Source organism: Mustelus asterias, chromosome 2 (assembly GCF_964213995.1).
Source record: "Mustelus asterias chromosome 2, sMusAst1.hap1.1, whole genome shotgun sequence".
In the NCBI taxonomy this organism is placed as follows: Eukaryota; Metazoa; Chordata; class Chondrichthyes; order Carcharhiniformes; family Triakidae; genus Mustelus; species Mustelus asterias.
In genome coordinates, this window is record NC_135802.1 from 127,362,597 (window position 1) to 127,385,177 (window position 22,581).

At 41.1% G+C, this 22,581-nt stretch overlaps 1 protein-coding gene across 3 annotated transcripts in view; it reads right to left on the reverse strand.

Annotated features, from left to right (window-relative positions):
- The window catches only part of ranbp9 (RAN binding protein 9), a 95,442-nt gene that overhangs the window by 18,468 nt on the left and 54,393 nt on the right, over positions 1 to 22,581 (reverse strand). For 2 of the 3 annotated variants that reach the window (XM_078241238.1, XM_078241253.1), the window contains 7 exons: positions 22,077 to 22,189; positions 19,393 to 19,501; positions 18,696 to 18,892; positions 11,967 to 12,117; positions 7,505 to 7,626; positions 4,455 to 4,606; positions 1,119 to 1,230 (listed from right to left, as the gene is read on the reverse strand). In XM_078241238.1, the coding sequence (XP_078097364.1) occupies positions 1,119 to 1,230; positions 4,455 to 4,606; positions 7,505 to 7,626; positions 11,967 to 12,117; positions 18,696 to 18,892; positions 19,393 to 19,501; positions 22,077 to 22,189 (956 nt within the window). The remainder of the gene's footprint in view (positions 1 to 1,118; positions 1,231 to 4,454; positions 4,607 to 7,504; positions 7,627 to 11,966; positions 12,118 to 18,695; positions 18,893 to 19,392; positions 19,502 to 22,076; positions 22,190 to 22,581) is intronic. The other variant, XM_078241246.1, reaches the window with a different exon arrangement.

Below are 22,581 nucleotides of genomic sequence, written 5' to 3' on the forward strand. Positions count from 1 at the left end.
CCACATGAACAGACTGGGAATAGAGGGATACAAAAGAATGGTCGAGTGGGCACATGAGCGGTGCAGGCTTGGAGGGCCGAAGGGCCTGTTCCTGTGCTGTATTGTTCTTTGTTCTATCTCCTCAAACTTACCCAATGTCCTAGCATCCACCGCACTCTGGGGTAGTGAATTCCACAGATTCACGAATCTTTGAGAGAAGTATTTTCTCCTGATCTGTGTTTTAAATTTGCTACCCCATATCCTAAAACTGTGACCTCTTGTTCTAGATTGCCCCACAAAAGGAAGCAGCCACTCTAGGTCTACTTTGTCAACACATTTTATCATCTTAAAGTTAGAAATCAAATTTGAAGGGGAAACAAGTCAACAGCTGATAGGAGTTGCAAGACCACTAGAGATGGCAAGGTCAATGGATGGCCATGAATATAGGATAAATAGGATGTTCACATCAAGGGAGAGATTTAGGGAAGGTAAGAGGGCAGTGAACTAAGAGAGCATGATGAATTGAGATAGAGGTTGCAATCAACCCAAGTGATGTTCCCATATAAAACTTACCTGGTCTATGTGGACTGAACCAGCTAGTGAGTTGGGGGCTATGGAGTGGGGTAAGAGTGATGGAGGGAGGCAAAAGAATTGGAGCCTTTGGAGATGATCAAATGTTGCTGTGTTAGGCGTTAGGTTATCATTGAGTATTGAGATCTTTGGTTGATATTTTATTCATCAACTTTTGAGGATCACAGTATTCAGATAATGAGGTATTGCCTACCTTCAGTTTACTCAATCATTGTCTGTAGGCCAGAGCTTGATGAATTAAACAGTGTTCTCCCATTAAATCATGCTTTATGGGCAACAGGAAGAGTTAACACTTACATTTTAAAAATACAATAGTCATAATCACAGAATTGTTACGCCGTGGGAGAAGACAATTTGGCCCATCATGTCTGCACTGCTCTCCAAATGAGCATCATGACTTTGTGCCATTCTCTTGCCTTTCCCCCATAACCCTGCACATTCAATGTCCTGTTGAATGCCTCGATTGAACCTGCCTCCACCATACTCCCAAGTAGTGCATTAATGAACACCTGTTTAAAGTAACTTGTAAATATACTACTTGTACTCACCTAATATAGCACTATTCAATGCAGAGCACACAGGTTCTCTTTGCACTATATCAAGTTGATATCCGACTGGACTGTTCCATGGATCGGAATAGGCTAGCAGACTAAACGCATCCTGAATGGTGAAAATATATTAAAAATGTAAGCAGTGGATAAAAACTAATTCAATACAGAAAGGCATTTAGGAGAAAGTTGTCCAATTATCCAAAGATTTACTAAATTATAGCTTCTAAATCTGACAAAAATCAAATCACATTGGAGTGATGCACCAGCAAAAAGACACTGCCACTGTTGATCTTGTATATAATGCCATGGTAATCATAACTTTAAGAGTTATAATAAGAATGTCTTTCATTCTGAATTACTGGATCTGACACCATGAATAATGTGGAAGCCAAGTTGACAAATGCATGATTCAGTTTGTTAAAGAAAGCACATGTAAAGCACCGAATGGCACAGTGACTTAGAGACACTGGACCTTTAATTCCAAACCACATAACCTGCAGCTGACACAAACTAGGACTTCCAACTGCATCAGAAGCTGACCTTTCAGAAATTGTGGGGTGAACTCATTTGAATATCAGAAGGCAGGACACAGTTTCAATCCTTCACCGAACGTGGAAAGACTAATTTATTTCAGTGAGATGTTAGCAAAATCTATAGAATTGCATGATAGCTAAAAGCACCATTATGGGACAGTCATCAGGGTAATCAGTAGATTCTTTCACATGGAATTACTAATGTGTAAATCCCCAAGATCTGTTCTCTTGCAGATAATATCTAATCCCAGGCCTGGAAAAGGAGCTGGAGACAGCACTGAAGGTTCTGCCTCTCCTCAGGACAGCAAGCAGCATCAGAAAGTTCCTTATTCAGCTCCCTCAAATGCCTTCACAGATGGAAGTATGTCAGCAGATTAAAGGTGTGAAGATTCCAAGCTCAGGGTAAGCAGCTTGTTTGCTGCAGTTCCATTGAAGGATTCAGTGCACCCGAAAAAAGAGCAGTCTCAATCATATAAACCACTCATCTACATCTGAGGACCTGGGTCAAGTATTAGAATGGAACTAAAGTATATTAAAAATGGCCAAAGGTACAATGGTGAAACTAAATGACTTTGCCATCAAAGTTCAGAAATCTTTTATGTCTGTTTTTCTGTCTCAAATATTCATTTCTCATTAAAAATAAAGTTGCACGGAAATGAAGATATTAGCAGACTTCAGGCACGTTGGCACAGTGGTTAGCACTGCTGCCTCACAGCACCAGGGTTAATTCTGGCCTTGCGTCACTGTCTGTGTGGAATTTGCACATTCTCCCCGTTTCTGCGTGGGTTTCCTTTGGGTGCTCAGGTTTCCTCCCACAGTCCAAAGATGTGCTGATTAGGTGGATTGGCCATGCTAAACTGTCCCTAAGTGTCCCAAATTGTGTAGATTAGGGGTTATGTGGATAGAGCACTGGGCTGGGGAGGGTGGTGTGTGGGCCTGAGTAAGATGCTGAGTCGGTGCAGACCTGATGAGCCAAATGGCCTCCTTCTGCACTGTAGGGCTTCTATGATTCAGCATGTCAAGTGCAGATACGAGTTTCATTGTAGCATTCCTCAACTTCATTTGTGGTCTCATCTCCAAGCAGCTGTACAACATGTTGCTCTTGATTCTGATGGAATGCAACAATACTGAGCTGCTGAAGGTGAAACAGAGCAGTGCCTCTAAACTGGAATTGCCATGTAGCTATCTACGCACATAATTGGACATTAAGACACTGAAGTCCCTTTTAGTTTACAATAATGAGCATGATTGAGAGATGTTAAGAGTATGCTGGAGCAACACTGAAAAGATTCTGTGAAGCAAGTCTACCAAATAAGTGATTTGAATTGGTCTGTAAAGGGAAAAATGTAGACAGCATATGGCTAAAGCTGTGGTAGTTCTGATTCTTCTAGCCAAATAGTGCAGATACAACGAGTAAAGAAACTGACCCCAAGCAAGTAAATCAGACAGTAGCCCTGTAAGAGTGGTCTCAAACCAAAAAACACATTAACAGGAAAGTAAACAGTAACTGCAGCTTAATTAAATGACTCTATGAAGACCATGATGTTTCTCAGATTGGAATAGATCAAAGTTTATTATTTTATAAGATGGAGTAATACAGCTTAATGTTTAATTGTGTAATTAATATTGTTTCTCATTAATTGCTGGGAAAAAAACATTAGAACTGACAATCAGTTTATGGGTTTGCTTTCTGAAGCAAAATAAATCATGCAAACTGAAAAGAAGGGAGGGAGAAGATTGGCAAATAATTCCAATTCAAGTTATTGTTGACATCTATGCAAAGTAGGAGACCAATTAGTTCATTCCAGCTCTGTGAATTCTCTGAAAGGGCTAATAATTTGGTCCCTTCCTTTCAAATATTTCCTTTTACAAACATTCATCCAAAATTACTCTTAAACCACTATGGTTCTGCATCCACCAGTTTCTGGTTGAACCAGTCCACATCTTAACAAGTATTTTTCATCATGTTGTGGCTCTTTTAATAGTTACAAATTAAAGTTATACCATCTAGTTAATAACTCACTGACCATTGAAATAGCTGTTCTCAATTTGCCTCAGCAACATTCCATAATTTTGAACATCTCGGTTAGATCAACTGCTAACCATTGTTTTAATGAAAATGACTGTTTGTTCTCATGACAAAAGTCTTTAAACCCGAACAATCTTTGTCAAGGTAAGCAGTCTCGGTATAGATTCACTTTGTTCCTCAAGTAGGACACAACTGGACAGAAACTTAACAGCATTTGGAGCAATTCAGTTGCTGCTGCCTCTGTCTTTATATTCTATTCCCTCAGCTATAAAAACCTAGAATCCTATATACATTTAAAAAGTTATCAGGTCATCTTCCCACTTTTAAAAGTCTACATATCTAAAACCCCTACTTTTCTGTATTCTTATGCACTTAAGATAATAAAAGTTTAAAAGATGTCATCTTTCCTTTTACCAAAACATATCAACCCACATTAAATTTTCTGACATCTATCTATCCAGTATAATAAACCACTGTCCTCAAAATAATCAGACTCCCTAATTTTATGTTGTCTGCAAGTTTTAATATGTGTTTCCTATATCAGAGAGAGGGAGGGAGAGCCTGCCTAGGTTACGTGCTTAAAAATCCTCAATGTGGCTCATACACAGAACCTTTGGAGTCTGAGGAGACAAAGGTTACTAATAGGGCCAAACTGACATGTTGCTTTGCCTTTCCTGAGATTTGTTTTTCAAAAATTGATTAGCTCTTAATTTATCATTTTCAGCAACATTACAAGTTCCATACCAAGCCAAATCTGTATTACTTTGGTACCTGTAACATTTTTTTATTGGCTGTGTTTTTGCCACATTCTCTTCTCAGCTGCTCACTCACGGTTTGCAGTTCGCGCCCAAAATGAATCATGCGTTCGATCGCTGCCTGGCTGCCACCACAAAGTTGGCGTCGTGACTGAGTCAAGTCTATTTCTGTCAAGAATCCATGAAAAAACATCAAACTGATTTCTTACATTAAAATAAGATAGCAGTCAGACCTGAATAAAATTAAAAAGCAATCAGTGCATCTTAATGAGGAGGCTCTAAAATAGATTGAACACATCAGAATCATTTGGTTGGAAAGCTCAACTGAGTAAACTCAAGCTGGACTGAAGCCTTATTTAGTAAAAGAATATAGGTAAATAAATGCCAAGTTCAAAATGTAGGTGGCCTTGAACCTTAACCCAAGTAAATTTCAGACTTCCTTTCAATACAATCTACAAAATATTGGTCAAGACTTAGCTTGTCATTGAATTCAGTTGAATGCAGGAACAGGAGTAGGCCATTCAGCCACTCGAGCATGTTCAGCCTTACAATTAGATCATGGCTGATTCCCATTTACTAATATAGGTTCCAGATCTCTTCCCTAAAAAAAATCCATCATGTGTATAAGATGTTGCATAGTCAAGTCACATTTATAGATTACACTGTTAATTCTCCTTTTACTTGACTTCCATCTCCACAAGAGAATTAGCATTTCAAACTATTAAACTAGATTGCCAGAAAACGTTGTGTAGAAAAAAAATTAAATGTCGTTTTAAAAAATTAATCTACTATGAAATATTAATAGACCACATGGCTTGTTTTCATCCAAGCAGAAAGTTAAAGGGACAGTAATTCATCACAGGAGATTTTGATTATTACAAATGAATAAAAATATAAACAGTACACCCCCAAACAACTGACCCTTCAACAGTCCCAAATAACTCAGATTGTAATAGATACAAACAGCATTTTGAAACCCCAGACACTCGCAAATTACAAACTACGTACACCCTTCAATGGACCAGATTCATCTATAACTTAGAACACTGGACACACATTAAGTGCAGGGCTTTAGCAGATGTTAAAACAGCTTTAGTGTAATATTACGTATAAAAAACCTTGGGTGTCCTGAAATCATGGGGGTGGGCATTCAAGAGTTGGTGGCACAGGGTGATTGAAGGAGGTCTGGGGAGTGGGCTTGAAGAACAAGTGGCGAGAATGGTTTTCTCTTTTCTCCATGTTGCCTATTCTTGGGTTCTCGGAACCATCACACAACAGTTGCTAAGTGTACCAATTAAAGATTCCCAACGACAGGGGAGCCAATTGTTTTATAAAAGTAAATCCAATAACATTTGTGGAAGTCATGTGATCTGATGTAATGTGGTCTGATATCAACTTGATCCAAAACTATATGCACGAATGTCTTGTTGACAGCTACTCCAGCAGCACATCAGGTACTGATGAGCTAACAGCCTCCTACTCACCAGCCAGCATTTCAAACATTAGCAGCCACAGCACATTGAAGGGAAAAGGAGTTAACAGAACATTCATTTCCACACCACCATCCCTCTTATTTTTCATAAAACCCTTTTCAGCAGAAGAGATTCATGAGAATGGCTCCAGGGATCTGTTACTTCAGTTATGTAGCTAGATTAGAGAAGCTAGGGATGCTCTCCTTGGAAAAGAGAAAGTTAGAGGAGATTTGGTATTCAAAATCACGAGGGGACTGGAAATGAGAAACTGTTCCCCTTGGTGGGAGGGTCAAGAAACAGAGGGCACAGATTTAAGGCAATTAGCAAAAGAAGCAATGGCAACACAAGGAAAATCTATTTTATGCAACAGTTGGTTAGCATCTGGAATGCATTGCCTGACTGTGGGATGCAGGCAGGTTCAATCACAGCATTCAAAAATGAACTGGATCACAAATTGTATCATTAACAGAAAAACAAAAATTTGCTGTGCTATGGGGAAAAATGGGGAGAGGCAGTAGGCGAGTTGCTCTTGCGGATTGCCAGCAGAGACATGACCAGGCTGAATGGCCTTCTGTGCCATTACCATTCTATGGTTCTATTCCATGATATGGTTGGGACCTTCCAGGCATTGTGATCCTACAGCAGCCACCTTGTCCCTTGCAGACAGCCAGATTCTTGGACAATCCTTCCCTTAATTGAAGAGGATCTTGGAAATTGCAATGACCCAGGAACCCCACTAAACAGGAAATTAACTAAATACATCCTCCTAGCAGAACTCCAGAATGATGCACAATCCCAGTTGGGGGGGGGGAGCTTCTGGAGTTGCCCCCAGGACCTCCAGATTACTGTGTGTATGTGACCATTTTGAAAATAAAGACAGCTTTTGCAAAACCCCTGGATTCCCAAATTTACGGGATTTCCCTATACTTCAGCAAAATGATTGGGATATTGTGACTGAATATAACAATGGGTTGAAACAAAAGGCACTTTGGGGCCTTATTCAAATTCAACCTACACAAATTGGGATGCAAATATCCTTTGAGAGCTGGTTGTAAAAGTAGTAAGTGGACTAAAGTTAAGCCTCCTCAATCTGGTTGCTTGTGGTTTATGTTGTGAAACGCCCCCACATTTTACATCGATATTCAACAATCATAAGACTGGCAAATCTTTTGGGAGTCCTCGTTGCAGTGCAAAGTAGTGGGGGACTTGAAGGAAGACAGAAAAGGAAAGAGACCTTAGAAGGTGAAGTGAATCAAGTTTTGTTTTTGTAACTGGCTTGCGTTTGACCTTGGAGTGAAAAGTAACAGTATTGTATTGGACACCCTCTATTTTGATGAAAAAGTGATTTATGGTCACTCCCATACTTAATAGAATGTTCAGTCAGCAGTGCATTTTGCTGCACAGACAATTCATCAGTGTCACAGAAAGGCAAAGGGAAAATTCAAAATGAGACAGTAAATGCACAAATCAATCTGTAACAAGAGGGGAAAAAGTAACATATTTAAGGTAGACCTTTGTTCAGAATTGAGTTCTGACAAAGTGTCTACACTCAAAATCAATAGGCGGCCTTTTTTCATTTGTTAAATATTCATACCCATATCAGTATCATTTTCATCCATATCATGGTCATGCTTTGAACTGCCATTAAGGAGGCCATTAGTTGAAGAGTCTGCCACCCCATTGGTGTAGTGCTCGGTCTCCATATCTATATCAGTGCTACAGAATAAGATAAATAAGAATGACAGCATTATAAGATTTATAGTGAAAATTGCATTCTGCTCTCAATCAAGACTGAAGTAATTTTAAACGGCAAAACAATGACAGAATTTTGTAAGTTGGCTATTTCCTCCCGACACCCACCCCTTATATAAATAGTTTAAACTTCATTCTGTATCTTGCTCACTATTTATAATTAACAATTCTTCTCAAACACACATCGATGCTTCCTGCAAATGAGCCAAAGAACAGTTAATTATTTCAGGATTCCCTACTTCAGACATTCAACCTGACATTGGGAACATATCAATAAGCAAAGTGGCTTCATGGCAGATTTTGCTAGCTAGCAACACAATCTAGTGTAAGCCCTTTTTTAAACAAATTATGTTCCTCATTCCGCAATAAGGCAAAAAAAATCTTTTGCCTTTTTAAAAAATGCTTTTGGGAAGTGAGCTGCTGGGGCAAAGCCAGCATTTATTACCACCCCTGTTTGCCCTTAAGCTGGTGGCAAGCTGTATTCTTGAGTTGCTGCAGCCAATGCAGAGTAGGGAGAGAGCAAAGATTTTGGAACAGCAACAGTGGAGGCAATATGTCAGGATGGTGTGTGACCTGGAGGTGGCGGTGCTCCCATGAATCTACTGTCTTTGTCCTTTTAAGTGTTAGAAATCACGGGTTCAGAAAGTGTCTTGAGCAGCTGCTGTAGTGCATCTTTTAGATGGTATATACTGCTGTCACTGAATCAGTGGTGGAAGGAATCAATATTTACAGTAGCGTTCGGGGTGCCAATCCAGCAGGTTGTTTTGTCTTGCGAGATGTCAAGCTGGAGTGTTGTTGGAGCTGCTCTCAGTGAGGCATTCCATCACACTCTTGACGTGCGCCTTGTAAGTGGCAGTAGGCTTCGGGAAGCCAGGAGGTGAGTTAGTCGCCACAGATTTTCCAGCCTCTAATCTGCTTTTGTCACTGGCTGATCCAGTTAAGTATCTGCTAACCCCAGGATGTTGATTCAGCAATGGCAATATCACTGAACACCAAGGGGATAGAGTTAAATTCTCTTTTGCTGGGGATGGTCATTGCCGAGCATGTGTGGCATGAATGTTACTTGCCATTTATTAGCCTAAGCCCTAATGTTGCCCAAGTCTTGCCACATGCAGGCATGAAATGTTTCAGTATCTGAGAAATTACAAGTGGTGCTGAACACGGTTTGCCAGTGAACATCTCCATTTCTAACCTTATGTTGGAGGGAAGGTTATTGATGAAGCAGCTGGCAATGGTTGGGCTGGGACACTCCCTTCAGGAACTCCTACAGTGATGACCTGGGACTGAAACAATTGGCCTTGAACAATCACAACGATCTTCATTTGTGCTAGGTATGACTTCAACCAGTGGAGAGGTTTCCCTCTACCCGATTACCACCCATTTTGCAAGGGCTCCTCAATGTCATGTTGAGTCTAATGCTGCCTAGATGTCAAGGGCAGTTATTGTCACTTTACCTCTTAAATTCAGCTCTTTGTCCATGTTTAGACCAAGACTATAAATGAGGTGTGGAGCTGAGTGCACCCGGCTGAACCCAACGTAGTATTGGTTAGCAAGTAACTGCCATTTGCTAGCACCAGCACAGCTACAGGCACGTCAGTGGACATATGCGTATTGGAGAAGGTGATAACACACAGTGGTGAAGGCAAATCATTCTTGCCTGAGAAGCTAGTACAAGCAGAGTCCCAAGATCACCGGTAGTCAGAGAGGATTGCTGCAGATCAGGATGATGCTGAACCTGAGGCAGATGATAATCCTCTGGAGTTGCCCACCAGGCAGCAGATGCTGGATGTCCAGCGGGATGCGTGTGGAGATCTCTGAGGGTCTGAGCGCAATGGTGTCACAGTGTTGGAGGATTCCATGCGGAACATGAGCACTGCATTGACCTAGAGCTCAGAACATACAGCCTCCTCCATAGAGAGAGTAGTGACTCTCGTAGCAGCTCCAGGAGCTCAATCAGGGTTTTCTGGGGCTGTGTTCAGACCTGTGGGCCTACACACACTGGCAGTGACCTCAGCCGGAGAGAAAGAGGTGGGTGAGGCGCGTGGTGACTCTGTAGCTGTCCATCCAGCAATGGGGATCAACAGGGTCCAAACCAACCTCACGTTGGCGGACAACCTTCAACTCGCATCTGGGGGCTCCTCGCAGGGTGATCTTGATGATGGCAACTGATGCTTTGGAACATCACCACCTGGAGTTTCCCTTCCAAGTCATTCACGATTCTGACTTAATATATAACTGTTTACACTGTCACTGGGTCAAAGGACTGAACTCCCTCCCCAACACTGTAGGTGCATCTACATCTCAGGGATAGCAGGGGTTCAAAAAGGTAGCTCACCACCACCTTCAACAGCAACAAAGCCTGATGCCAGCTTTGCCAGTGACACCCACTCCCGTAAATGAATTAGAGAGTTCCCCTTCCAGTCACCATTGCATTTGAGGAAACTGCGATGACGGAGGAGTCATGGTGCTGGACTCTCCCACCCAGATGAGGTTTCCACAGGCACCTGCTGGTATCCCTCCCTTAAAACGGGATATTGCTCCTCACACCAAGGCTCTGTTGGCTCCTCTTCAGACTCAGCACTTGAATCATCCTCCGTGGCCTCTGCAGTAGCTTCGCTGCCTTCATTTTCAAAATGGATCCCCCCCCCACCCCTGAAAGAATAAGATTGTGCCGTGCACAGCAGACAACAATAGAGGTGACACAGTCAAGAGAAAATTGCAGTGAGCATCCTGAGCGGTCAAGGAAACTAAACCGCACTGAGTAGGCCTATGGTCCTCTCAATTATTGCCCTTGGGGAGGCTTAATTGCGATTGTCTCTCCTCAGCTTCCGTGCTTGGATGTCAAGTATGCCGGAGCAATTTGTCCAGACGGTTGCACAAGTTTCTGTACTTAAAAGGGCCTCTGCAAATGCTTCAAAATCAGAGTGTTCTCCAAAACACCAAAAGAATTTCAGGATTGATCTCTACACCAATTCCAAACAACTCGTAGCAAAACTAACTTCTCACGCTACCAACATCTACTGGGTCTTTTAGCCTATCCTGAACGTAGAAAAAATGTGAAGACCACCTGGCCAATTAGCCTATGCTGCAAACATAAAAACACACGGGCCACTTAAAGTTGCTTCAATTGCTCTTTAAATGGGCTTAATTGGACTTTTAACTGTTGGCGAGTGCAGTGCCAACTTGTGTGCCAACAATATTGTGAGGCAACAATATGACGACGTCAAGACACCCTCCCAATGTCTTTGCATTCCAATTCATGACTGTATCTAACACGCGCGATCATGGTCAGCACAAAATTCTGGCCTTGACATCACAGAGTGAATTGAATCAGCTGACCTCTATGATCTTGGTGTCCTCAAGATGGGTCAACTACTTGCCACTTGTGGCTGAAGATGGCTGCAAATGCTTCTGATTTGTATTTTGTACTGACTTGCTGGGCTCCACATCATTGAGGATGGGAATGTTTGTGGAGTCTCCTCCACCACTACCAACATTAAAGACTGCAGAGCTTTGATCTGATCCATTGGTTCTGGGATCACTTAGCTCTGTCTGTAGCATGCTGCTTCCTGTGTTCAACATGCTTGTAATCCTATATTCATCAGTTGGCACCTCATTTTCAGCTTTGCCCTGTACTACTCCTAGCTTCTCACCTTTACTCTTCATTGAATCGGGGTCTCATAGAATCCCTACAGTGCAGAAGGAGGCCATTTGGCCCATCAACTCTTGTTCCCTAGCTTAATGATAGTGATAGTGAGAAATATGCCAGACCAAGAAATTGCAGATTGTGGTTGAATACAATTCTGCTGATGTCCCACAAAGCCTCATGGATGCCCAGTTTTGAGCTGCAAGATCTGTTCCATGTCTATTCTATTTTGCACTGTATTAGTGCCACATGTCCTCAGTCTCTGTGGAGACAAAGTTCCTTCTTCACACTGGGGGTTGAGTCATGCACCAGCTATAACCAATAATTCTTTGGTGTCTGGCAGCACAGCTACGAAACCAACTGCCAGGCACGTTACAAAAGAGGATTCTCGAGTCTAATTATCACCTTTATTTTACATTTTATCATTCAGATTAGTTCCATGAGCTGACAGGTTTTAACATTCATTTTCATTTCTGTAGCTAGTCCTTGAGGATGTTTAATTATACTAGAAAATGTAAACTTGACCAGAAATAAAACAGTTGGCAGGGGCTGGAGGGTATGAAAGGGTATGAAAAGTAACTATGTTGGATTCATAATTCCAGCTCAGTAAATACACACAAAAAGCTTGAAGACAGGGTATTTAAACTAAAACACTTACTTGTCTCTGCTACAGCTGTTTGATTGCTGAGATCTTGCAGCATTTAAATTGTTTAGTTCTGATGTATTTAAACACGAGGCTGGGTGCTTGTGACTGCTGGATTGATGACCTTTATTTGATATTATACCATTGCTACAATTATTTTCATAACCTGTTAAAAAATGAAACAGACTTTTTGTAAGGACAGGCAGAGAGAAAGGGTGGTGGGGTAGCTTTGTTAATACGCAATAGAATAAGTACAATTGCAAGAAATGATCTTGGATTGGAAGATGTAGAATCCATATGGAAGGAGGTAAAAAACAACTAGGGAAAGAAGAAACTGATGGGAGTAGTCTTTAGGCCCCCTAACAGTAGTTATACTGTAGGATGGAGAATAAATCAGGAGATAGTAATAAGGACATGTAACAAAGGCAGTACTCTAATCATGGGTGGCTTTAATCCTCATGTAGATTGGGAAAATCAAATTGGCAGAAATAGAATTCACAAAGTATCTAACATGGGTCCAGAGGGGCAATTTTTTCCCCACACAGAGGGTGGTGAATGTCTGGAATGAGCTGCCAGATGTAGTAGTAGAAGCGGGTACAATTCTGATTTTTAAAAAGCAGTTAGGCAGTTACATGGGTAAGATGGGTATAGAGGGATATGGGCCAAATGCAGGCAATTAGAATAAATGCCCAAACAATAAAGGACAGGAGCAGGTACGTAACAGCAGATAACAGTTCATGCCACATCCCCTGCACACTCAGGTGCTGTAACACTAACCAACAGGAAAACAAATTGGTCAAAGGTGTTGCTCATGCACTAAGGTTATACTGAGACCGTAATATTAAGTAAAATATGTGAAGCTTGCTTCATGTGATAACCTTATACATGTTATCAAATGTAACTTAACTAAGAGATGTCCGGGAGGCAGCTGTGGAACAGATGGGATAACATTGAAACTTTCATAGAGGCAGTAGTCACTGGCATAACCAGGTATATGCAACATACATAAATCCAAACACTTACAATCCCTTGGGTTGACAAATCAGCTATTGAAGTGAAATCACAAGCTAACAATAACTGATTTACTCTCTCAAGGGATTTGTGTTTTTTTAACATGATCTTCTTACTGTTGCCCCAGTTATATCATTTTTGCAAGAGGGGATTCCTTGTGCCACAATAAAACTGGAATTGCCACTTGCAGCACAAATTCCAACTTAAAACAAGTGCGTCAAGCAAGAACTATGGTTGTAAATAGCACCAAGAACAAAGAGGAAAGAAAGCCTCTGAAGTTCTAGTATTAAGACCGGTTTGTCTTGAGCTCTAATCTAGAAAACCATCAAGGTTATCTGAATTGCTTTGTGAAAGACACACACTTTAGGATTATGCAAGTATCACATATTGGAAATAAATTTCTTCACTGATATGCATAAAACAAGGGAGGCATTTTCTTTTAAAATGAGAATTCCAATTATAGCTGATCTACAATAAGGACTTGCATTTTCACAGAATTGCTACAGCGAAGGAGGCCGCCATTTGGCCCATTATGTCTACACCAGCTCAATATCATGACTTTGTACCATTCCCCTGAACATTATTTGAATAGATGGTAGGACAAATTTAAATGTGGATTACAGGGTCAAAGGTAGGGTTCTGAAGACTGTGGAGGAACAGAGAGATCTTGGGGTCCATATCCACAGATCTCTGTTGGTTGCCATTCAAGTGGATAGAGCTGTGAAGAAGGCCTATAGTGTGTTAGCTTTTATTAACAGGGGGTTGGAGTTTAAGAGTCGTGGGGTTATGCTGCAACTGTACAGGACCTTGGTGAGACCACATTTGGAATATTGTGTGCAGTTCTGGTCACCTCACTATAAGAAGGATGTGGAAGCGCTGGAAAGAGTGCAGAGGAGATTTCCCAGGATGCTGCCTGGTTTGGAGGGTAGGTCTTATGAGGAAAGGTTGAGGGAGCTAGGGCTGTTCTCTCTGGAGCGGAGGAGGCTGAGGGGAGACTTAATAGAGGTTTATAAAATGATGAAGGGGATAGATAGAGTGAACGTTCAAAGACTATTTCCTCGGGTGGATGGAGCTATTACAAGGGGGCATAACTATAGGGTTCATGGTGGGAGATATAGGAAGGATATCAGAGGTAGGTTCTTTACGCAGAGAGTGGTTGGGGTGTGGAATGGACTGCCTGCAGTGATAGTGGAGTCAGACACTTTAGGAACATTTAAGCGGTTATTGGATTGGCACATGGAGCACACCAGGATGATAGGGAGTGGGATAGCTTGATCTTGGTTTTAGATAAAGCTCGGCATAACATCGTGGGCCAAAGGGCCTGTTCTGTTCTGTTCTATGTTCTAGATAATTGAATAGAAACAATTATCTAATGTCCTCTTGAATGCTTCAATTGAACCTGCATCCATCACATTTCCAGGTAGCGCATTCTTGACCCAAACCACTCGCTGTATGAAAATGTAGGTTTTCACATCACATTTGCTTCTTTTGCAAAATAACTTTAAATCTATGCCCACTCATTCTTGATCCTTATCAATCTGTCCACCCCCTCATGATTTTGAACATCTCCATCAAATCCCCACTTCACCTTCTCTCCAAGGAGAACAGTCCCAACCTTTTCCAATTTATCTTTAAAACTGAAATTTCTCATCCCTGGAACCATTCTTGTAAATCTCTTTTGTTCACATCCTTCCTATAGTGTGGTGCCCAGAACTGTACACAGTAGTCCAGCTGAGGTCTAACTAGAGTATTGTATATAGTGTTCAGCATAACTTCCTTGCTCTTGTATTTTATGCCCCTATTAATAAAGCCCAGAACACTGTATGCTTTATTAACTGCTCCCTCCACCTGTCCTGCCACTTCCAACGATCTATGCACATAAACACCTAGGTTCCTCTGCTCCTTCCAAATTTTGTGTCATCCACAAACTTTGAAATTGTCCTCTGCACACCAAGATCTAGATCATTAATATATCAGGAAAAGTGAGGATCTCAAAGTTCCCTGGAGAACAGCACTACAAATCTTCCTCCAGCCCAGAAAATATCCATTGACCATTACTTTCTGCTTCCTACTATTCAGCCAATTTTGTACCCGCGTTGATATTGTCCCTTTTATTCCATGTGCTACAACTATGCCCACTCACAAAACAATTAATCAATTTAATTGATTTATTGTTTATTATTCTGGAAGTCTGAGCAATAGCAAAAGTGAAACTTTTGTTAAACTTGTGCATTAGTCATAGGTATATTACTGCACTTTTAATTGAGAACTAGGATGCCAGCTGTGGTTCAGTGATATTTAGTTTCTGATACAAAGGCTGTAGGTTCAATTCCCATGCCAGATTACAGTCACAGATTATTGAGCACAAAATCTAGGCTAACATACCAGTATACTATGGAGGGGTGTACTGTTGTTTTTTCAGATGGAGCATTAGACTAAGGTCCCATCTGTCCTCACAGATGAACATTAAAGATTTGATGGTACCCATTTCTTTAGAGCAGGGAAGGTCTCCCTGGTGTTGTGACCAATATTAACTTCTCACAAAACAACTAAAAGCAGATCAATTATTTGCAAGGCTTTGCTGTGGCAAAATTAAAAATATGTCTTCACTGGCTGTAAGGTGCTTTGGGATGCTCCTGGGCTGTGAAAAGTGCAATATAATTGCAAATCTTTAATCTTGGGATTGGGACCAATCAAGGGGCACACATATAATTTCAAAATAGTTTACAAAAATTCAGTAAGCTGAATGTTGGAGATGCTTAGACTACAGCAAATTCCCACTCCACCATGCCCCATTTTAAATTGTTCTACTTTTAACATTATGGATATAATGGGAGCGGTATGCTCACTTAGTGTCAGGATTTCCGTTTTAGCATTGTTTCGCACTGGACTGATATAGCATCACATGACCTGATTGGTGTCATTTTGGTGTGCTCTCTCCCGCTCACCTCCGTGATGTTGGGGGGCGCAGGGAAGTTGACCCATTATTTGTAAATGGGGGGCGGGTTGGATGCCCCTTTCTGGTGATGGGTTGGTGGTGCCCTCTGGACAGTGGAGGGGGAAGGGGTACTGTCTCCAAGATTGGGCCGCCTTTTAAAAATTGTGGCCTGGCCTTGGAACAGCAGGGCTGGCCAGTGGGTTGCAAGGATTTGGCAGAAGGAAGCAACAAGCAATAGGTTTGGAGAACAAGAATGCGAGAGAGAAAGAGTTGGCATATTTCTTTTATATTTTTAAAATTTATTTTACTTTAAAAGTCATTTCATTTATAAATATGGGAATTTAGGAATGTATACTATTTCAACATTCAGGATAAAATGTTTTAATGTTTTTTCTGATGAGAAAGTTCTGACAGAATTCAACTATGATTTTTACATTGGTTGTAATGGGTAAACCTCATTCACTTAACAAAGCTGAACTTTTCAAAAACACAACCATTACACTAAGCAAGATTTACTATATTTGGTACACAGATTGAGCAGTGTACTGAAAACCATTTTAGAAGCACTATTTGCGTGTGCCCTGCAGGAAAGAAAAACTTGTTTTCATACACAAGATAGGACACTTCAGACTGCTTTACAAACAGTGAATTAGTTTGGAAATACGTCAAAACAACAGAATAACTGAATGACCACACAATCTATTCATGGTAGTGTTGGCCAGGGGAATATTAGCCAGGATACTGGGAGAACTTTCTGCTCTTCTTTGAATAGTGCAATGGGATCTTTTACTTTCACCAGTGCAAAGTGCCTGGGTCTCATTTTAACATATTATTTGAAAGACAGCATCTTTAACAACATAGCATTCCCTCAGTATTTCAATGAACTGCAGGATTGTGTCAGAAGATACTGGGGTTTTCTTTCTATTAACTTTATTTGGATGATATATTTGACCTCCTCCAAACTGAGGTAAGAAATCCTTTCTGCCAAGCTTCGGAATCTTGCCAAGATGTCAAAGAATTACAATGTCATTTGCAGGGAATTAATATATCTTTTGCACTACATGGGATTATGGCAAACAGAAGATATATATGCAGAGATCTTTAGGTCCATGAAAGGATAAGCCATTTAGTCTACACATTGACACACCATCATTTGTATTTCTCCCTGGACCTACCAGCTGTTTGGAGAAAAAGATTTAATCACCAGGCACTATCCCACCCTCCTGAAAATATCCTGAAAAACACTGACCTTGATACTAGCATTCTAGTTGGATTAACCTTGACTGAGCACTGAGGTTACATCAGTTAAGATTGTCTAATTGCTTCAGTGAGATTGTCTGGATAGTGCCAGGATCTCTGAACTGACTGGGGTTTGGAGGCATCAGTCTAATCAATTTAGTGTTTATATATAACTGGGCCTAATGACTCAACTGCACAGAGACCAATGACTCACCAGCACTGACTGGAGTCACTAAACTCTTACAGCATTGTGTTTAGCAGGCAGTCTGAATTCACTGCACTTTGTGTTGCCCACAATATATGGAATACAGTGCAGTATGTGAAGTAAACTTTGTGCTCTCAACCAACATTTTCCAGGTCCCAGTTTCACATTTCAATAGCATTTTTTAACTAACGTATCGAGAGTTATCATGTATAGACGAGAATCATTATATCAGTTTCCATTGAAAATTAAAATATTTTTATCAGAGATTTTACTGTTTGAGAGAGAAAAGGATCAATGGAAGATGGACTCCAAAAATTGGAGAAGTTTGGAGAAAGTTTGGAGAAATATAATCATCAGGCAAGTTGGGGCAATTATGTGTGTTTTGACACTTCATGTCCTATGTACAGTCATAAGATTGTTGTCCGCAGACCACAGGGATGTTGTATGAAAAGGGTTTGGACAGTCTCAGTCCAGCTCTACTGGGCAATGGTTAGGAATACCTATTGGCAATTTCACTGAAAGGTTATAGGATTGCAGCTCAAGTAGGGCATGCTCTTCTATGGCTTGAACTTTCTCACACTTGGCTGACTTGGGTGTGTCAGAAACTGGGTGTAAAATTGTAAATATAAAACAAAGCGCTATCTCAAAAATATCTAACATTTTGAACTCCTCAAAGTGCATAATGTTCATTCAGAGTCATGGGAGGAGAAGACAAGATTAGGACAAAGGAATTAGAAGAAAGTGGCAAAGTTTGCATTGAGTTCGTTGATCAGTACATTAAACAGGGCATGACCAATTCCTTTTATCATAATATGGCTATTAAAAAGGGGCATTTTCTCACTTATATGCCCGGTGTCATTGCTTCTTTGAGGAGATCTTTCTGTTTTGATCTTTGGAGTCAGCTCAGCAAAAACACTCCGAGAGGTAACAGAACATTGCTGTTCTGTGTTTGAAAATGAGATACAAAATGGATACAAGTAAATGGCAGGGAAATTTAAACAAAAATGAACTCTAAGCCATAAGAAACTCAACAGCATTTTAGGTGCATCACACTAAAAAGAAAATCTGTCAAACAAGCAATACATTCCTCCTGGGCATGAAATCCACCAACTTTCTTGCTTAAATCAATTCCATTCATGCAACCGTTGTAGACAGAGAAAAAAAACATAATGAAATTGCCATCTTAATCTCACATTGCTTTCATATTTGGCATAAAAGCTGACTTGAGCAAAAACAAACCTGGTCTACACATTAGTTGTTATCGAGAAAACATTGTACAATTTGTTCTTGTAATAGTGAATGGCACAGAAAAACGTTAACATTGCCTGGTTATTCTATCCAAACTATTTACCTGTAAAGTGACTGTGTGCACCATTCCCTTTGCATGCTGCTAGAATGTGTATATTGCTCCCATGGTTGGGACTCATGCTAGGACTGTTGAAGGTTCTAGGACTGCCCGGGTAGCTGTCTTGAGACTTTGGACTTCGACCTCCTAAACACCGCACTTCACTATCTGTCCCATTTACCATTTCTATAAACTGGCGGACTCTAGGGTGAATACAAAAGACATGTTTATCAAACTCCATTAATGTACAGTAATATTTAAATTAAAATAACTTATCCCTATAATCATTGTCCATTATCTTGTAATTCTGTTTTAGCAGCCAGTTGCTCAAGAAGTCAGTAACAAGGTAGATCATGGTAATCCTAACCCTGCTAAATAAACATATGAATAGGTCCACTTCCATTCTGCAATATGTTGCATTTAATCATAGAAAGCTCCAATATATAGCTTACCATAGTGCTTAAAACAATAGCACTGACAAAGTCAAAATCAACTTGGCACCTGGAAGATTCTGTTTTTAGCGATGAAATGGAACATATAATGTCTTTAAATGCCTAGCTTTAACATACATAACTATGAAAAGTCAAGCTTTTCTTTAACCCAAATCCTGGATTCATGAAGAAATGCCACAAGTGATGACCACTATTTCAGCAGTATGAATATTTCATTAGCATTAAAAAAAATTGCTAGGAAAGCTACTTACTTTAACATAAAAAGGAGGTTGGATTTTCTTTCAAGTAGACCTGGATATAGTTGCTGTGTTGTTTCAATAGCTTCTCCCATTCGTCCTGCTAGTACCAGTTTCTGAATTCCTAAAAAAGTAAAATATAAATTAATTGTGGCCATCTTCACTGCAAGTGGCATACCTAATAGATAATGTGCAATTCTATAAAATTCTTAACTAAAGCAAGTTAATGCCATATTAAACTTGAATGGAATATTGCTGGAGAATCAGGTCTGCATCAACCCTAACCTTTATTATACCTGTATAACTTAATATTTCTAATAATGGAGTGCAAAACCAAAGTGGAGTGAATACATTGTTAGCCTCTGATTATCACGTTTACATGGTTGGGTGTACACACAGACACACACACAGACACACACACAGACAGACGTCACAAGGTTAAGATCATGTGAAACCACCATTAATAGTCTGCAAGTTCACATTTTAGAAATTAAATTAGAAATACTTCAAACACTAACCTACAACTGAGGTAGTCTATCATTCATTTCACTAACACTAACATTACTCATTTCACTAACACTAACCAACTGAATTTTGAATATATATTTCTAAGCTAACTCCATAATGCATGGTTATTACCAGCATTGTACCTTCAGGCTTACACAAAATACCTTCAGAATAACATTATAGAATTCCTACAGTACAGAAAGAGGCCATTCAGCCCATCAACTCTCTGAAAGAGCATCCTACCCAGGCCCACACCCCCATCCTATCCCCATAACCCTGTGCATTTACTATGGCTAATCCCTAACCTACACATCTTTGGACACTAATGGAAAATTTTGCATGATCAATCCACCTAACCTGCACATCTTTGGACTGAGGGGGGAAACCGAAGCACCCGGAGGAAACCCATGAGAAAACGTGCAAACTCCACAGAGTCACCCAAGGCTAGAAATAAACCCGGGTCCCTCGTGCGGTGAGGCAGCAGTGCTAACCACTGTGCCGCCTCCAAATCTTACCAAAGCATCAAATGTTTCATTGAGGCAACATACGACAACCCAAATGCATTAAGATAACTTGCTTCAACATAAAGGGCAGAATTCTCCCATTTTGGGGCTAAATGCCCACGTTGGCAGGAAAACAAAAGTGTGTTTCCCGCTGGCGTTGGCAGCACCTGTCACGTGGGATTTATCCACCTGAAAGATGCTAATAAGCTCATTTTGAGCAACCCACTGGCCAGACCTGCTGTTCCAAGGCCAGGCCACAATTTTTAAAGGGCGGCCCAATCTTGGAGACAGTACCCCTTCCCCCCCAAAAAATTAAATAGTGCCCACCCCTCCACTGTCCAGAGGGCACCACCAACCCATCACCAGAAAGGGGCATCCAACCCGCCCCCCATTTACAAATAATGGGTCAACTCCCCTGCGCCCCCCAACATCACGGAGGTTGGAGAGTGATCGGATTTGACCCCCCCTCCAGGGCTCCTTCCCCTTCAGAGCCCACACTCAGACCTCCTTTTCCCTTTAGACAACCCACTCAGGCCCCCTGCCCCTCAGAACCCCTACTCAGCCATCTTTCAGGCCACATGCCTTGGCAGTGCCACAGTGCACTGTCCCCTAGCATCTTGACACTGACCCCCTGACCCCCCAAGGGGCCTCAAGAAAGTTAGCCGATTGGCCATTTGCCCCTCTGCTGCTGTCAAACTATAGAGGAAGCAGCAGCAAAGGCACAAATGGCCACTGGACCTACCTTCTCTAGCTTCCTTGAGGCCCAAGGCACCGGCCTCGTGAGTGCCAGCATGGAGTGCACTGTTGGTACAGTCAAGGCGGATGGCCTGAAGAGAGGCTGAGGCGATGGTCTGAGGGGAAAGGGGGCTGAGGGGAGGTCAGGTCAGGTCACCCTGATGCCTGTTTGGTGTGTCACCCGTGATTTGAGTGGTGGTGGGGTAGGGGGAGGATGTCCCACTTTTCTGAGGGGTTGCTAGTGCTCTCCTGAACCCTCAGGGTCTAGCATATCATGACCATGCTTGTGGGTAGCACGTGTAAAGCCCACCCGGTGCCGTTCCCGCTGGTGGGCCAGGTGAATGGCAGGAGGGTGGTGAATGGCCTGTCAAACCTGCTAATGACATTCAAATTAGCGGGTTTGTATAATTATCGGGTTGCTGCCCACTCTGGGCAGGAACCTGATCGGGGACAACGAGATGAATCCCAAGAGCCTCATGCCTGTCAGGAATCCCAATTTTGGCCTACACCCCAGTCACCAGGGCATTGGGATTCCTGCTGGCCATGTGGAGAGGTTGGAAAATCGGGCCCAAAATCTTTAATTGCATCACAATAATAGATAGCAATTACAAATTAACTGGATATTTTCAGTGAATAAGCAGTAAACAGAACTCAATCCTCCTTTCTACATGAGTATTTCCAACATGCACCTATCTAGGTAAAAATCATTAATCATTTCTTAGAATATCTGCTTAACTGTTTGAGATTACTCTGAATACTAACATCTCTCACATGCTCACCAGCCACAAAGCTCAGCATTCTCTGTAAATTTTATTTTTACAAACCCACCATCATTATTTGGGCATTGTTGGGAATGAAAAAGCTGAGTAAATTCAGAAGGGAACATAATTTTAAACAGCACATCTTCAAACAAGTCACCAAGCAGAATCAAACTATTGTTCAATTTAGACTCACTTTGTCTATTCTTAATGGATGCTAGTTCCTCCTGGAAAGCCTGTCCTGTAGACCTGGCAAAGGCTTCAGCTGTGGCACAATAACCGTGATGCACTAAGTAAGATGAAACCATTCTGGAAATTGAATTTTAAAAAAATGTTACAAAACAGTCCAAGGTCAGCAGTATTTCACAATACAGTGCAGCTTCTAAAAATTCTAGTATAAAGATGATTACACCAGGCTGTACATGTGCAATAACAGGAAACACTTACCAAACTCAATGGAAACTGTCTTGCGAGTGTGCACACACCACGTTTTCCCCATTGATTTCAACATTCAGGTTACATGTTTTGCAGAGTTATGACGTTTGTAAATATATTTGCAGGAACAGCCCACAAATAAATGCACAAAAACTCTCATTGCACAGAACAAGATAATAGATTGCAAAAATTCACACAATAAACATCAAAAAGTCAGCACTTAAAATGTATTAAAACTTATGATGGGTTATTTACACCAAAAACGA